Genomic DNA, 17,661 nt, shown 5'->3' with positions numbered 1-17,661 from the left:
ACCATTTCTGTATTGTCCTCCTTTTGTGCACAGGGCATTGTCATGCTGAAACAGGAAAGGGCTTTCCCAAAACTGTGGCCACGAAGTTGTCTACAATGTCATTGTATGATGTAGCGTTAAGATTTCCCTTCACTGGATCTAAGGGGCCCAAACCATGAAAAACAGCCCCAGACCATTATTCCTCCTCCACCAAACTTGTTGGCACTATTCATTCGGGCAGGTAGCGTTCTCCTGGCATCCGCCAAACCCAGATTCATCCATTGGACTGCCAGAGGGTGAAATGTGATTCATCACTCCAGAGAACACGTTTCCACTCCTCCAGAGTCCCAATGCACAACACCAGTCGACGCTTGGCATTGCGCATGGTGATCTTAGGCTTGTGTGCAGCTGCTCGGCCATGGAAACACATTTTATGAAGCTCCCGACAAACAGTTCTTGTGCTGACGTTGCTTCCAGAGGCAGTTTGGAACTCGGTCGCGAGGACAGACGATTTTTACTCTCTACACGCTTCAGCACTCGGGGGTCCCGTTCTCTGAGCTTGTGTGGCCTACCACTTCGCGGCTGAGCCGTTGTTGCTCCTAGACGTTTCTACTTCACAATAAGAGTATTTACAGTTGACCCGGTTCAGCTCTAGCAGGGCAGAAATTTGATTAGCAATCCTATGACATTGCCAAGTTGAAATTCATTGAGCTCTTCATAAGGCCATTCTAATGCCAATGTTTGTCTAGGGAGATTGCATGGCTGTGTGCTCAATCCACTCATTTGAAGGGGTGTTCACATACTTGTGTGTGTATACAGTTGAAGTCAGAAGTTTACATACACCTTAGCCAAATACATTTAAACTCAGTTTTTCACAAATCCTGACAATTTAATCCTAGTATAAATTCCCTGTCTTAGGTCAGTTAGGATCACCACTTTATTTTAAGAATGTGAAATGTCAGAATAATAGTAGAGAGAATGATTTATTTCAGCTTTTATTTCTTTCACCACATTTTTACATTTACATTTTAGTCATTTAGCAGACGCTGTTATCCAGAGCGACTTACAGTAGTGAATGCATACATTTTTCTCCGTACTGGTCCCCCGTGGGAATCGAACCCACAACCCTGGCGTTGCAAACACCATGCTCTACCAACTGAGCTACACACATTCCCAATGGGTCAGAAGTTTACATACACTCAATTCGTATTTGGTAGCATTGCCTTTAAATTGTTTAACTTGGGTCAAACGTTTTGGGTAGCCTTCCACAAGCTTCCCACAGTAAGTTGGGTGAATTTTGGCCCATTCCTCCTGACAGAGCTGGTGTAACTGGGTCAGGTTTCTAGGCCCCCTTGCTCACAAATGCTTTTTCAGTGCTGCCCACAAATGTTCCATAGGATTGAGGTCAGGGCTTTGTGATGGCCACTCCAATACCTTGACTTTGTTGTCCTTAAGCCATTTTGCCACAACTTTGGAAGTGTGCTTGGGGTCATTGTCCATTTGGAAGACCCATTTGCGACCAAGCTTTAACTTCCTGACTGATGTCTTGAGATGTTGCTTCTATATATCCACATCATTTTCCTGCCTCATGATGCCATCTATTTTGTGAAGTGCACCAGTCCCTCCTGCAGCAAAGCACCCCCACAACATGATGCTGCCACCCCCGTGCTTCACGGTTGGGAAGGTGTTCTTCGGCTTGCAAGACTCCCCCTTTTTCCTCCAAACACAACGATGGTCATTATGCCCTAACAGTTCTAGTTTTGTTTCATCAGACCAGAGGACATTTCTCCAAAAAGTACGATCTTTGTCCCCATGTGCAGTTGCAAACCGTAGTCTGGCTTTTTTATGGCGGTTTTGGAGCAGTGGCTTCTTCCTTGCTGAGCTGCCTTTAAGGTTATGTCGATATAGGACTCGTTTTACTGTGGATATAGATACTTTTGTACCTGTTTCCTCCAGCATCTTTACAAGGTCCTTTGCTGTTGTTCTGGGATTGATTTGCACTTTTTGCACCAAAGTACGTTTATCTCTAGGAGACAGAACGCATCTCCTTCCTGAGCGGTATGATGGCTGCGTGGTCCCATGGTGTTTATACTTGCGTACTATTGTTTGTACAGATGAACGTGGTACCTTCAGGCGTTTGGAAATTGCTCCCAAGGATGAACCAGACTTGTGGAGGTCTACAGTTGTTTTTCTGAGGTCTTGGCTGATTTATTTAGATTTTCCCATGTCAAGCAAAGAGGCACTGAGTTTGAAGGTAGGCCTTGAAATACATCCACAGGTACACCTCCAATTGACTCAAATGATTTTCTGGAATTTTCCAAGCTGTTTAAAGGCACAGTCAATTTAGTATATGTAAACTTCTGACCCACTGGAATTGTGATACAATGAATTATAAGTGAAATGATCTGTCTGTAAACAATTGTTGGAAAAATGACTTGTGTCATGCACAAAGCAGATGCCCTAACCGACTTGCCAAAACTATAGTTTGTTAACAAGATATTTGTGGAGTGGTTGAAAAACGAGTTTTAATGACTCCAACCTAAGTGTATGTAAACTTCCGACTTCAACTGTATATAGTGTATGTACACCGGGGGAATTTACACAAGATATACTAAGAATGGTGAGAACACCAGTATAAATATTAGAGTAAGTTATGTCAGGAATCCAGTGTGTTAATAAATAAATGTTGTGTATTTCTGCATTGTTTGGTTTAAGGACTTGTTACTAAGCATTTCACTAATGAGCCCTTTAACACAACAGTTATATACAGGTAGTTCTGCTGTCTACCTGTTGTATTTCTGGTCCCGTGTGGCTCAGTTGGTAGAGCATGGTGTTCGCAACGCCAGGGTTGTGGGTTCGATTCCCACGGGGGACCAGTACGGGGGAAAAAATAAATAAATAAAAAAAAGTATGAAATGGTATGCACTCACTACTGTAAGTCGTTCTGGATAAGAGCGTCTGCTAAATGACTAAACATTTTTTAAAAAATTAAACAGTGTAAATACACTAGTGGAAATATTGGCGTTGGCTGTGTATGTGTAGTGTTGGTGTGTAGATGAGTTGAAAGATCCCAGGCATCTAAAGCTTGTTTTCCCCGTCTACTCTCCCTCTTTAAACAGAAGTGGGTCAAGCTCCATTCAAGTTGAATCTTGCTGCACATTAAAAATACATTTGAGTCACTCTTTGAAGTCACCATGTTCACATGTGTATCTAGTGTTTCTGTGTTTTAGGGAATGTGCCATAGAGAGATTTCCTCATTGAGAATTAAAATATCAATGTGGACCCTCCCACAATTGTCAAAGATATGGACTTTAAGTACCCACCCAAGAGCTGTCAGACACCCCCAAGAGCTGTCAGACACCCCCAAGAGCTATCAGACACCCCCAAGAGCTATCAGGCACCCCCAAGAGCTATCAGGCACCCCCAAGAGCTATCAGGCACCCCCAAGAGCTGTCAGACACCCCCAAGAGCTGTCAGGCACCCCCAAGAGCTATCGTTCCACTCCTTGCCAATCGTCATGCCAAACATGACATGTCACGGAGTACAAGGAGTGGAATATTAGCAAAACAGGTTTAGGAATTCAGGCTTCTGGAATAAATCACTAAAGTCATTCCATGACGGCTGATCGATCCCTCCGTGTTCCGTGTTCCGTTGGAATGTTGTCCCTGTAGCCACGGTGTTCCTGGAGTTCTGGAAGAGGAGGAGGGCGGAGCTGACGTATGACTGGGACCTCATCGACTGGGAGGAGGAAGAGGTTGGTCCAGACAGAAATATCTGTGGTTTATTCATGTGAAATAACGTCAGAGATATCTACGTGTATGTACGCTAGTGTTCAGTCATTTTCTCATTCAGCAATATCTGGTTATTTGATATGATTTTTTCACATCATATTCAACTATTTTCAATGTTTCTTATGATACAGTCAAGCATCGTGTGGATGGGAGGTATGTTTTGATTGAGCCAGTCAGAAATATCAGAGTAATTGAAATGATATACTGTATGTTTGTTTGTCCCAGGAGAATCTGCGGCCCCAGTTCGAAGCCAAGTACTCCAGATTAGAGAGAGTAAACCATATCTCTGGCAAGCCGGAGCCCTTCCAGCCCTTGACTGACAAACTCAGCAGACTCATGATCTCTGTGTCCGGCATCTTCTTCATGGTAAGACCTTGTCATCACATGACTTATCAGGCTGTACCGTGGGTCTGTGTCTTTCTGTTTGTGTCTGGGATCTCCTTCACAGGTAAGACCTTCCATCACACAAATAAAAAAAAACGATTTTACTGTGGATCGATCCTCAGTGTGTACATACTGTAGGGTTTGGGGTCAATTCCATTTCAATTCAGTATATTCTAGAAGTACACTGAAATGTTTTAATTGAAAATCGAATTGGAATTTCGGTTTACTTTCTAAATTGACTGAATTGAAAAGGAACGGTGACTCCCATCCCCCCCCCAAACCCTGGAACACAGTTTTCTACCAACTGGAGTGATGAGTTTTCTAGCAGCCTACTACCACCCCCTGGTGGAGGGAATCCATCAATACAACAGCCGCTCCTTGGAAACAGTGACTCTGCTCCTCTGTTGTTGTGATATTGTTTGTTATTGTTGCTCATCACTCAACTACAATAGGACGTGTATAGAGTCTGTGACATGTAACAGTGAGTCATTGTTTAACAACGTTGCTCCATAGAGTCTCTAGACATTGTAAACACATGTTCCCAGACCCAGCCAGGATGTATTACCCACAAAACGGGCATGTTCCCAGACCCAGCCAGGATGTATTACCCACAAAACTGGCATGTTCCCAGAACTAGCCAGGATGTATTACCCACAAAACTGGCATGTTCCCAGACCCAGCCAGGATGTATTACCCACAAAACGGGCATGTTCCCAGACCCAGCCAGGATGTATTACCCACAAAACTGGCATGTTCCCAGACCCAGCCAGGATGTATTACCCACAAAACTGACAGCTTCATAAGTAGTCTAGCTGCCTATTTCTGTCTCTCGCCCCCTCCACTTTTTATCTGTGTGTGTGTGTGTGTGTGTGTGTGTGTGTGTGTGTGTGTGTGTGTTTGTATCTGTGTGTGTGTTTTATGTGCTTGTCTCCTCTCCAGATTTCTCTGGTCCTGACAGCGGTGTTTGCGGTGGTGGTGTTTCGACTGATCGCCATGGAGAAGTTTGCATCGATCGACTGGGAGTTTGTCAAGAAGAACTGGCAGTTTGCCACCTCTGGCACCGGCGTCTGTATCAACTTCATGATCATCATGTCTCTGAATGTGGTGGGTTCTGACCCAATAACCCTCTGACACCGGCGTCTGTATCAACTTCATGATCATCATGTCTCTGAATGTGGTGGGTTCTGACCCAATAACCCTCTGACACCGGAGTCTGTATCAACTTCATGATCATCATGTCTCTGAATGTGGTGGGTTCTGACCCAATAACCCTCTGGCACCGGAGTCTGTATCAACTTCATGATCATCATGTCTCTGAATGTGGTGGGTTCTGACCCAGTAACCCTCTGGCACCGGCGTCTGTATCAACTTCATGATCATCATGTCTCTGAATGTGGTGGGTTCTGACCCAATAACCCTCTGGCACCGGCGTCTGTATCAACTTCATGATCATCATGTCTCTGAATGTGGTGGGTTCTGACCCAATAACCCTCTGACACCGGAGTCTGTATCAACTTCATGATCATCATGTCTCTGAATGTGGTGGGTTCTGACCCAATAACCCTCTGGCACCGGAGTCTGTATCAACTTCATGATCATCATGTCCCTCAATGTGATGGATGTCTTGCCAAACCGTTAAGCCAAGCCACCTCATCCACAGTCGTACAGGATAATGTTGCGTATTGATCCACGGGGTAATGTTGCGTATTAATCTGCAGGATAATGCTGCGTATTGATCCACGGACTATTGTTGCGTATTGATCCACGGACTATTGTTGCGTATTGATCCACGGGATAATGTTGCGTATTAATCCACGGGATAATGTTGCGTATTAATCCACGGGGTAATGTTGTGTATTTATCTACGGGATAATGTTGCGTATTGATCCACGGGATAATGTTGCGTATTGATCCACAGGATAATGTTGCGTATTGATCCACGGGGTATTGCTGCGTATTGATCCACGGGATAATGTTGTGTATTGATCCACGGGATAATGTTGCGTACTGATCTACGGGATAATGTTACATATTGATCCACGGGAAATGTTGCGTATGGATCCACGGGATAATGTTGCATATGGATCCACGGGATAATGTTGCATATTGATCCACGGGATAATGTTGCATATTGATCCACGGGATAATGTTGCATATTGATCCACGGGATAATGTTGCATATGGATCCACGGGATAATGTTGCATATTAATCCACGGACTATTGTTGCGTATTGATCCACGGGATAATGTTGCGTATTAATCCACGGGATAATGTTGCGTATTAATCCACGGGGTAATGTTGTGTATTGATCCACGGGATAATGTTGCGTATTGATCCACGGGATAATGTTGCGTATTGATCCACAGGATAATGTTGCGTATTGATCCACGGGGTATTGTTGCGTATTGATCCACAGGATAATGTTGCGTATTGATCTACGGGATAATGTTGCGTATTGATCCACGGGATAATGTTGCATATTGATCCACAGGGTAATGTTGCGTATTGATCCACGGGATAATGTTGCGTACTGATCTACGGGATAATGTTACATATTGATCCACGGGAAATGTTGCGTATGGATCCACGGGATAATGTTGCATATGGATCCACGGGATAATGTTGCATATTAATCCACGGGGTAATGTTGCATATTGATCCACGGGGTCATGTTGCATATTAATCCACAGGATAATGTTGCATATTAATCCACATGATAATGTTGCATATTGATCCACGGGGTAATGTTGCATACTGATCCACGGGATCATGTTGCATATTGATCCACAGGCAAATTGTAACTTTCTGATCACCGTGTCTGTGAATGTGATGGGTATCTGGGTGGGTATCTGGGTGGGTATCTGTAATGTGATGGGTATCTGGGTGGGTATCTGTAATGTGATGGGTATCTGTAATGTGTTGGGTATCTGTGGGTATCTGTAATGTGATGGGTATCTGTAATGTGATGGGTATCTGTAATGTGATGGGTATCTGGGTGGGTAACTGTAATGTGGTGGGTATCTGGGTGGGTATCTGTAATGTGATGGGTATCTGGGTGGGTATCTGTAATGTGATGGGTATCTGGGTGGGTATCTGTAATGTGATGGTATCTGGGTGGGTATCTGTAATGTGATGGGTATCTGGGTGGGTATCTGTAATGTGATGGTATCTGGGTGGGTATCTGTAATGTGATGGTATCTGGGTGGGTATCTGTAATGTGATGGGTATCTGGGTGGGTATCTGTAATGTGGTGGGTATCTGTAATGTGATGGCTATCTGGGTGGGTATCTGTAATGTGGTGGGTATCTGGGTGGGTATCTGTAATGTGATGGTATCTGGGTGGGTATCTGTAATGTGATGGCTATCTGGGTGGGTATCTGTAATGTGGTGGGTATCTGGGTGGGTATCTGTAATGTGGTGGGTATCTGGGTGGGTATCTGTAATGTGATGGGTATCTGGGTGGGTATCTGTAATGTGGTGGGTATCTGTAATGTGGTGGGTATCTGTAATGTGATGGGTATCTGTAATGTGGTGGGTATCTGTAATGTGATGGGTATCTGGGTGGGTATCTGTAATGTGGTGGGTATCTGGGTGGGTATCTGTAATGTGATGGGTATCTGGGTGGGTATCTGTAATGTGATGGGTATCTGTAATGTGATGGGTATCTGGGTGGGTATCTGTAATGTGATGGGTATCTGGGTGGGTATCTGTAATGTGATGGGTATCTGGGTGGGTATCTGTAATGTGATGGGTATCTGGGTGGGTATCTGTAATGTGATGGGTATCTGGGTGGGTATCTGTAATGTGATGGGTATCTGTAATGTGATGGGTATCTGGGTGGGTATCTGTAATGTGATGGGTATCTGGGTGGGTATCTGTAATGTGATGGGTATCTGGGTGGGTATCTGTAATGTGATGGGTATCTGGGTGGGTATCTGTAATGTGATGGGTATCTGGGTGGGTATCTGTAATGTGGTGGGTATCTGTAATGTGATGGGTATCTGTAATGTGATGGGTATCTGTAATGTGATGGGTATCTGGGTGGGTATCTGTAATGTGATGGGTATCTGTAATGTGATGGGTATCTGGGTGGGTATCTGTAATGTGATGGGTATCTGGGTGGGTATCTGTAATGTGATGGGTATCTGGGTGGGTATCTGTAATGTGATGGGTATCTGTAATGTGATGGGTATCTGGGTGGGTATCTGTAATGTGATGGGTATCTGTAATGTGATGGGTATCTGGGTGGGTATCTGTAATGTGATGGGTATCTGGGTGGGTATCTGTAATGTGGTGGGTATCTGTGGTGGGTATCTGTAATGTGATGGGTATCTGGGTGGGTATCTGTAATGTGATGGGTATCTGTAATGTGATGGGTATCTGGGTGGGTATCTGTAATGTGATGGGTATCTGGGTGGGTATCTGTAATGTGATGGGTATCTGGGTGGGTATCTGTAATGTGATGGGTATCTGGGTGGGTATCTGTAATGTGATGGGTATCTGGGTGGGTATCTGTAATGTGATGGGTATCTGGGTGGGTATCTGTAATGTGATGGGTATCTGTAATGTGATGGGTATCTGGGTGGGTATCTGTAATGTGATGGGTATCTGGGTGGGTATCTGTAATGTGATGGGTATCTGGGTGGGTATCTGTAATGTGATGGGTATCTGGGTGGGTATCTGTAATGTGATGGGTATCTGGGTGGGTATCTGTAATGTGGTGGGTATCTGTAATGTGATGGGTATCTGTAATGTGGTGGGTATCTGTAATGTGATGGGTATCTGGGTGGGTATCTGTAATGTGATGGGTATCTGTAATGTGATGGGTATCTGGGTGGGTATCTGTAATGTGATGGGTATCTGGGTGGGTATCTGTAATGTGATGGGTATCTGGGTGGGTATCTGTAATGTGATGGGTATCTGTAATGTGATGGGTATCTGGGTGGGTATCTGTAATGTGATGGGTATCTGTAATGTGATGGGTATCTGGGTGGGTATCTGTAATGTGATGGGTATCTGTATGGTGGGTATCTGTAATGTGGTGGGTATCTGGGTGGGTATCTGTAATGTGATGGGTATCTGGGTGGGTATCTGTAATGTGATGGGTATCTGTAATGTGATGGGTATCTGTGGTGGGTATCTGTAATGTGATGGGTATCTGGGTGGGTATCTGTAATGTGATGGGTATCTGGGTGGGTATCTGTAATGTGATGGGTATCTGGGTGGGTATCTGTAATGTGATGGGTATCTGGGTGGGTATCTGTAATGTGATGGGTATCTGGGTGGGTATCTGTAATGTGATGGGTATCTGTAATGTGATGGGTATCTGTAATGTGGTGGGTATCTGGGTGGGTATCTGTAATGTGATGGGTATCTGGGTGGGTATCTGTAATGTGATGGGTATCTGTAATGTGATGGGTATCTGGGTGGGTATCTGTAATGTGGTGGGTATCTGTAATGTGATGGGTATCTGTAATGTGATGGGTATCTGTAATGTGGTGGGTATCTGTAATGTGATGGGTATCTGTAATGTGGTGGGTATCTGTAATGTGATGGGTATCTGGGTGGGTATCTGTAATGTGGTGGGTATCTGGGTGGGTATCTGTAATGTGATGGGTATCTGTAATGTGATGGGTATCTGGGTGGGTATCTGTAATGTGATGGGTATCTGTAATGTGATGGGTATCTGTAATGTGATGGGTATCTGTAATGTGATGGGTATCTGTAATGTGGTGGGTATCTGTAATGTGATGGGTATCTGGGTGGGTATCTGTAATGTGATGGGTATCTGTAATGTGATGGGTATCTGTAATGTGATGGGTATCTGTCTCAAAACAGCTTTGTTATTCTCTCTTCAGGTCTATGAAAAGGTGGCTTACCTTCTCACCAATTTAGGTGAGCAGAACCCTCGTTAACGTACACATATGTTGCTTCATTAACAGCTTCAGAGGTACATGTCACCTTCTGTCATCTCTCTCTCTCTCTTCCCCTCTCTCTCTCTTCCTCTCTCTCCCTCTCTCCCCTCTTTCTCTCTCTCCCCCTCTCACTCTCCCTCCCTCCCTCTCTCTCTCTCCCCCTCCCTCCCTCTCTCTCTCTCTTCCCCTCTCTCCCTCCCTCCGTCTCTCTCCCCCTCCCTCCCTCTCTCTCTCTCTCTCTCTCTCTCTCTCTCTCTCTCTTCCCCCCCTTGTTCTCTCTCCCCCTCCCTCCCTCTCTCTCTCCCCCTCCTCTCTGTAGAACACCCGCGGACTGAGTCAGAATGGGAGAACAGTTTTGCGCTCAAGATGTTTCTCTTCCAGTTTGTGAACTTGAACAGCTCTACGTTCTACATCGCTTTCTTCCTTGGAAGGTAACTACTGAAGGTCACCTTAATAAATGTCGTAACAGATGGGTTTATGGAAGCCGCCCCTCAGTAAATAGTTCTACAGGCTCTTTCTTTTCCATTGCAGGTTCTCTTTTCAATTTTATTTTTTTTACAATTTCATGATTCCTCAGATTCCCCGAAATAAGTTGATTCACCAAATAATTTGTCTGTGTCAGTAAGGTTCTGTGCATGTTTCAATTCCCCCCCACCCAGCTCACAGTTAATACTGTGTTGAACTGTCCTGAGATTTAAACGGAAGCTAATACCTTCACTCTGACTGTGTTTAGGTTCGCCGGCAGACCAGGAAAATATAACAAACTGTTCAATAGATGGAGACTGGAGGAGGTGAGTGGAGTCAGGAAGCAGTCCAGCAGCTAGACCATGTTCTGGTCACCCTGGTCACCCTGTCTGGTCACCCTGTTCCCCTGAAGAGGGCTCTGGTTACCCTGTTCCCCTGAAGAGGGCTCTGGTCCCCCTGTTCCCCTGAAGAGGACTCTGGTCCCCCCTGTTCCCCTGAAGAGGACTCTGGTCCCCCCTGAAGAGGGCTCTGGTCCCCCTGAAGAGGGCTCTGGTTCCCCTGTTCCCCTGAAGAGGGCTCTGGTTCCCCTGTTCCCCTGAAGAGGGCTCTGGTCCCCCTGAAGAGGGCTCTGGTTCCCCTGAAGAGGGCTCTGGTCCCCCTGAAGAGGGCTCTGGTTCCCCTGAAGAGGGCTCTGGTTCCCCTGAAGAGGGCTCTGGTTCCCCTGAAGAGGGCTCTGGTCCCCCTGAAGAGGGCTCTGGTCCCCCCTGTTCCCCTGAAGAGGGCTCTGGTCCCCCTGAAGAGGGCTCTGGTCCCCCTGAAGAGGGCTCTGGTCCCCCTGAAGAGGGCTCTGGTTCCCCTGAAGAGGGCTCTGGTCCCCCTGAAGAGGGCTCTGGTCCCCCTGAAGAGGGCTCTGGTCCCCCCTGAAGAGGGCTCTGGTTCCCCCTGAAGAGGGCTCTGGTTCCCCTGAAGAGGGCTCTGGTTCCCCTGAAGAGGGCTCTGGTTCCCCTGTTCCCCTGAAGAGGGCTCTGGTCCCCCTGAAGAGGGCTCTGGTCCCCCTGAAGAGGGCTCTGGTTCCCCCTGTTCCCCTGAAGAGGGCTCTGGTCCCCCTGAAGAGGGCTCTGGTCCCCCCTGAAGAGGGCTCTGGTTCCCCTGAAGAGGGCTCTGGTTCCCCCTGAAGAGGGCTCTGGTCCCCCCTGAAGAGGGCTCTGGTCCCCCTGAAGAGGGCTCTGGTCCCCCCCTGAAGAGGGCTCTGGTTCCCCCTGAAGAGGGCTCTGGTTCCCCCTGAAGAGGGCTCTGGTTCCCCTGAAGAGGGCTCTGGTTCCCCCTGAAGAGGGCTCTGGTTCCCCTGAAGAGGGCTCTGGTCCCCCTGAAGAGGGCTCTGGTCCCCCTGTTCCCCTGAAGAGGGCTCTGGTTCCCCTGAAGAGGGCTCTGGTTCCCCTGAAGAGGGCTCTGGTTCCCCTGAAGAGGGCTCTGGTCCCCCTGAAGAGGGCTCTGGTTCCCCTGTTCCCCTGAAGAGGGCTCTGGTTCCCCTGTTCCCCTGAAGAGGGCTCTGGTCCCCCTGAAGAGGGCTCTGGTCCCCCTGAAGAGGGCTCTGGTCCCCCTGAAGAGGGCTCTGGTCCCCCTGAAGAGGGCTCTGGTTCCCCTGAAGAGGGCTCTGGTTCCCCTGAAGAGGGCTCTGGTTCCCCTGAAGAGGGCTCTGGTTCCCCTGAAGAGGGCTCTGGTTCCCCTGTTCCCCTGAAGAGGGCTCTGGTTCCCCTGAAGAGGGCTCTGGTCCCCCTGAAGAGGGCTCTGGTCCCCCTGAAGAGGGCTCTGGTCCCCCTGTTCCCCTGAAGAGGGCTCTGGTCCCCCTGTTCCCCTGAAGAGGGCTCTGGTCCCCCTGTTCCCCTGAAGAGGGCTCTGGTCCCCCTGTTCCCCTGAAGAGGGCTCTGCATTATAAAAGGGAAGAATATGGGATGTAGTCCAGGTTATTACACTGATCGATATGGTTCAGAGGGGTTGGGCTAAATGTGGAAGACACAATTCAGTTGAAGGCATTCAGTTGTACAACTGACTAGGTATCCCCCTTTCCCTGTACAACTGACTAGGTATCCCCCTTTCCCTGTACAACTGACTAGGTATCCCCCCTTTCCCTGTACAACTGACTAGGTATCCCCCCTTTCCCTGTACAACTGACTAGGTATCCCCCCTTTCCCTGTACAACTGACTAGGTATCCCCCTTTCCCTGTACAACTGACTAGGTATCCCCCCTTTCCCTGTACAACTGACTAGGTATCCCCCCTTTCCCTGTACAACTGACTAGGTATCCCCCTTTCCCTGTACAACTGACTAGGTATCCCCCCTTTCCCTGTACAACTGACTAGGTATCCCCCTTTCCCTGTACAACTGACTAGGTATCTCCCCCTTCCCTGTACAACTGACTAGGTATCCCCCTTTCCCTGTACAACTGACTAGGTATCCTCCCTTTCCCTGTACAACTGACTAGGTATCCCCCCTTTCCCTGTACAACTGACTAGGTATCCCCCTCCTTTCCCTGTACAACTGACTAGGTATCCCCCCCTTTCCCTGTACAACTGACTAGGTATCCCCCCTTTCCCTGTACGACTGACTAGGTATCCCCCCTTTCCCTGTACAACTGACTAGTTATCCCCCCTTTCCCTGTACAACTGACTAGGTATCCCCCCTTTCCCTGTACAACTGACTAGGTATCCCCCCTTTCCCTGTACAACTGACTAGGTATCCCCCCTTTCCCTGTACAACTGACTAGGTATCCCCCCTTTCCCTGTACAACTGACTAGGTATCCCCCCTTTCCCTGTACAACAGGTTAATTAAACACTGTTTAGGCTGCTTATTATCTTTCCATTTGAGGGGAGATTTTACGGCTCGCAATAGTGATTAATCAGCGCCATATTAGTTTTTATTTCGTTTAAAAAAAAATACTTTTGCGTAACATGTAATAATTCCTTTGTCGTAAAGTTTCACCGTTAGTCTCTTTCATAACTAATCGATTATAGTTTGTAACACAGTGTTAAAAACAAACACTCAAAATTAGCTTGAAATGAGTAGCGTGCATCGCCCATTGAATTTGAGTTTGAGTCAATTAAAAGTGATTATTGAAGCTCTCTCTGATTTTATAAAGCATGAGGTTTTATATTAATGTAATACTTTGGGATTGTTTTATTTTGTTCTATTTTATTCAGTTGCGGTAAGTCTGGCGAGTACAATGTGGATATGACTGTTTTTGTGGTTTCGTTCACTCAGTGATTTGTACTGTAATTAATAGTCTATTTTTGTATTTTTATTGTTTCTTATTTTCAGTGCCACCCCAGTGGCTGTCTGATTGATTTGTGTCTACAAATGGGAGTCATCATGGTCCTAAAACAGATCTGGAACAACTTCATGGAGCTGGGTTATCCGTAAGGACCGTGGAATTACTCGCTCTCACACACACACTCGGTCTCTCTCTCCCTCTCTGTCTGTCGCTCTCCCTGTCTGTTTCTTTCCATCTCTGTCTCTCTCTCCCTCTCTGTCTGTCTGTCTGTCGCTCTCCCTCTCTGTCTGTCGCTCTCCCTCTCTGTCTGTTTCCCTGTCTGTCTCTTTCCCTGTCTCGTCTCTTTCCCTGTCTCTGTCTCTCTCCCTCTCTGTCTGTCTGTCTCTCTCCCTCTCTGTCTGTCTCTCTCCCTGTCTCTGTCTGTCGCTCTCCCTGTCTCTGTCTCGTTCCCTGTCTGTCTCTTTCCCTGTCTGTCTGTCTGTCTCTCTCCCTCTCTGTCTGTCTCTCTCCCTGTCTGTCTGTCGCTCTCCCTCTCTGTCTGTCTGTCGCTCTCCCTCTCTGTCTGTCGCTCTCCCTGTCTCTGTCTCGTTCCCTGTCTGTCTCTTTCCCTGTCTGTCTGTCTGTCTGTCTCTTTCCATCTCTGTCTGTCTGTCCGTCTTTCCATCTCTGTCTGTCTCTTTCTTTCCCTCGCTGTCTGTCTCTCGCTCTCGCTCTCCCTCTCTGTTTGCCTCTCTCTCTCGCTCTCCCTCTCTCTCTCGCTCTCCCTCTCTGTCTGCCTCTCGCTCTCCCTCTCTCTCTCTCTCTCCCTCTCTGTCTGCCTCTCGCTCTCCCTCTCTCTCTCGCTCTCCCTCGCTGTCTGCCTCTCTCTCTCGCTCTCCCTCTCTGTTTGCCTCTCTCTCTCGCTCTCCCTCTCTGTTTGCCTCTCTCTCTCGCTCTCCCTCTCTCTCTCGCTCTCCCTCGCTGTCTCCCTCTCTCTCTCGCTCTCCCTCTCTGTCTGCCTCTCACTCTCAGAGATGAAAAGGGTCCCTGAACATGACAGATACAGGGCCGTCAGAAAGTGTTTACACCCCTTGACTTGTTCTACATTTTGTTGTGTTACAGCCTGAATTTACAATGGATTAAATTGAGATTTTATGTCAATGACCTACACAATACCCCATAATGTCAAAGTGGAATTATGTTTTTCATAATTTGTACAGATGAATTCAAAAGGAAAAGCTGAAATGTCTTGAGTCAACAAGCATTCAAGCCCTTTGTTATGGAAAGCCTTAAGTTCAGGATTAAATGTGCTTAACAAGTCACTTAATAACTTGCATGGACTCATGCAACTTATAAATAGTGTTTAACATGATTTTTGAATGACTACCTTATCTCTGTAGCCCTCACATACAATCACCTGCAAATATCAGTCGAGCAGTGAATTTCAAACACTGTGTCACGGAATTCTAGGACCCGTGGAGATGCGGAATCAGGCGCAGGAGACAGAGGGCCGGAGCAACAGAGTTTTAATGCCACGGGAAAAAACACAATAGCCGAAAGGCACAGGGCGCTCAATAAAGTCCGCCAGGGAAAACACATTCCCAAAATAAACACGAGAAAAAAGCGCACGGGGCGCAGCCCGGCAATAAAGCTGACACAGGCCAGCGAAACAGGCCACACACACACACACACACACACAACTGTCCTGAGTGGACAATAAACAATCCCGCACGAGAATCCAAACTGAAAATACACACTAAATAACCCCCCACTAATGACAGACACAAAACAGGTGCGGATCAGACAGACAAAACCAAAAGACACAGAAACAACGATCGGTGGCAGCTAATAGGCCGGCGACGACGACTGCCTAGCGCCGCCCGACCGAGGAGGGGGGGCACCTTCGTTGGATACTGTGACACACAGATTCAACCACAAAGACCAGGGAGGTTTTCCAACGCCTCGCAAAGAAGGGCACCTCTTGGTAGATGGGTAAAAAAAAAAAGAAGACATTGAATATCCCTTTGAGCATGGTGAAGTTATTAATGACACTTTGGATGGTGTATCAAAACACCCAGTCACTACAAAGACACTGGTGTCCTTCCTAACTCAGTTGCCAGAGAGGAAGGAAACTGCTCAGGGATTTCACCATGAGGCCAATGGTGACTTTAAAACAGTTACAGAGTTTAACGGTTGTGATAGAAAATAACTGAGGATGAATCAACAACATTGTAGTTATTCCACAATACTAACTTAATTGACAGAGTGAAAAGAAGGAAGCCTGTACAGAATACAACATTAGAAAACATGCATCCTATTTGCAACAAGGCACTAAAATAATAATGCAAAAAAATGTGGCAAAGCAATTCACTTTTTGTCCTGAATACAAAGTGTTATGTTTAGAGGTGGCTGCATCATGTTATGGGTAAAACTATTTTGTTGTTGCCAATTATTTTAATGATTACTTCATTGACAAAGTGGGCAAACTTAAGACAGGAAATGCCAACAACGAACAGTGAGCCATTGTATTCATGCATAAAACAAACAAATAATGACAGAAAAGCATTGAACTGATTAAAGTTAGTGTGGGAGAGGTGGAACATATTTTGTTATCGATCAATAATGGCAACATCCTGACAACTTAGATGGAAAACTACTGAGGATGGTAGCCTAGAGGAAAGTCTTTGTCCTCAGGCCTGGAGGGAAGCCAAAGTCATTCCGCTACCCAAGAGTGGTAAAGCGGCCTTTACTGGTTCTAACAGCAGACCTATCAGCTTGCTGCCAGCTCTTAGCAAACTGTTGTAAAAAATGGTGTTTGACCAAATACAATACTACTTCTTTGTAAACAAATTGACAACAGACTTTCAGCATGCTTATAGAGTAGGGCACTCAACATGTGCTGCACTGACACAAATGACTCACTGGTTGAAAGAAATTGAAATTGAAAATAAGAAGGATTGTGGGAGCTGTACTGTTAGATTTCAGTGCAGCCTTTGATATTATTGACCATAACCTGTTGTTGAAAAAACGTATGTGTTATGGCTTTTCAACCTCTGCCATATTGTGGATTCAGAGCTATCTATCTAACAGAACTCAGAGGGTTTTCTTTAATAGAAGCTTCTCTAATGTCAAACATGCAAAGTGTGGTGTACCGCAGGGCAGCTCTCTAGGCCCTCTACTCTTTTCAATTTTTACCAATGGCCTGCCACTGGCATTAAACAAAGCCTTAGCATTAGCAACCACAGCTAAAGAAGTCACTGAAACCTTTAACAAAGAGTTAAACTGTGGATAGATGGTAAGCGCGAACCAATGGCAGAATATAAACACTGTAGTATTCTATACTATTCAACTGTATCTTAGTCCGTTCCACTCTGACATCGCTTGTCCATATGTATATACTGTAGTCTTAATTCATTCTTACTTAGATTTGTGTGTATTGTGTATACAGTTGAAGTCGGACGTTTACATACACTTAGGTTGGAGTCATTAAAACTCGTTTGTCAACCACTCCACAAATTTCTTGTAAACAAACTATAGTTTTGGCGAGTCGGTTAGGACATCTACTTTGTGCATGACAAGTAATTTTTCCAACAATTGTTTACAGACAGATTATTTCACTTATAATTCACTGTATCACAATTCCAGTGGGTCAGAAGTTTACATATACTAAATTGACTGTGCCTTTAAACAGCTTGGAAAATTCAGAAAATGATGTCATGGCTTTAGAAGCTTCTGATATGCTAGTTGATGTCATTTGAGTTAATTGGAGGTGTACCTGTGGATGTATTTCAAGGCCTACCTTCAAACTCAGTGCCTCTTTGCTTGACATCCTGGGAAAATCAAAAGAAATCAGCCAAGACCTCAGTAAAACAACTGTA

General features: G+C 46.1%; 1 protein-coding gene and 1 non-coding gene across 2 annotated transcripts in view; both read left to right on the top strand.

The window, feature by feature from the left end:
* Positions 1-17,661, top strand: part of LOC106594065 (anoctamin-3) — a 112,791-nt gene that overhangs the window by 82,996 nt on the left and 12,134 nt on the right. Inside the window, exons 15-21 of the mRNA XM_045688651.1 lie at positions 3,651-3,733; positions 3,996-4,136; positions 5,094-5,258; positions 10,014-10,050; positions 10,390-10,501; positions 10,804-10,861; positions 13,852-13,949. Coding sequence (XP_045544607.1) covers positions 3,651-3,733; positions 3,996-4,136; positions 5,094-5,258; positions 10,014-10,050; positions 10,390-10,501; positions 10,804-10,861; positions 13,852-13,949 — 694 coding nt within the window. The remainder of the gene's footprint in view (positions 1-3,650; positions 3,734-3,995; positions 4,137-5,093; positions 5,259-10,013; positions 10,051-10,389; positions 10,502-10,803; positions 10,862-13,851; positions 13,950-17,661) is intronic.
* On the top strand, positions 2,780-2,855 carry trnaa-cgc (transfer RNA alanine (anticodon CGC)). The gene has a single exon. It is a non-coding gene; the product is annotated as a tRNA-Ala (tRNA).

Source organism: Salmo salar, chromosome ssa10 (assembly GCF_905237065.1).
Source record: "Salmo salar chromosome ssa10, Ssal_v3.1, whole genome shotgun sequence".
NCBI lineage: Eukaryota > Metazoa > Chordata > Actinopteri > Salmoniformes > Salmonidae > Salmo > Salmo salar.
Note: the sequence above shows the minus strand (reverse complement) of the source record. Positions and strands in the feature narration are given on the sequence as shown.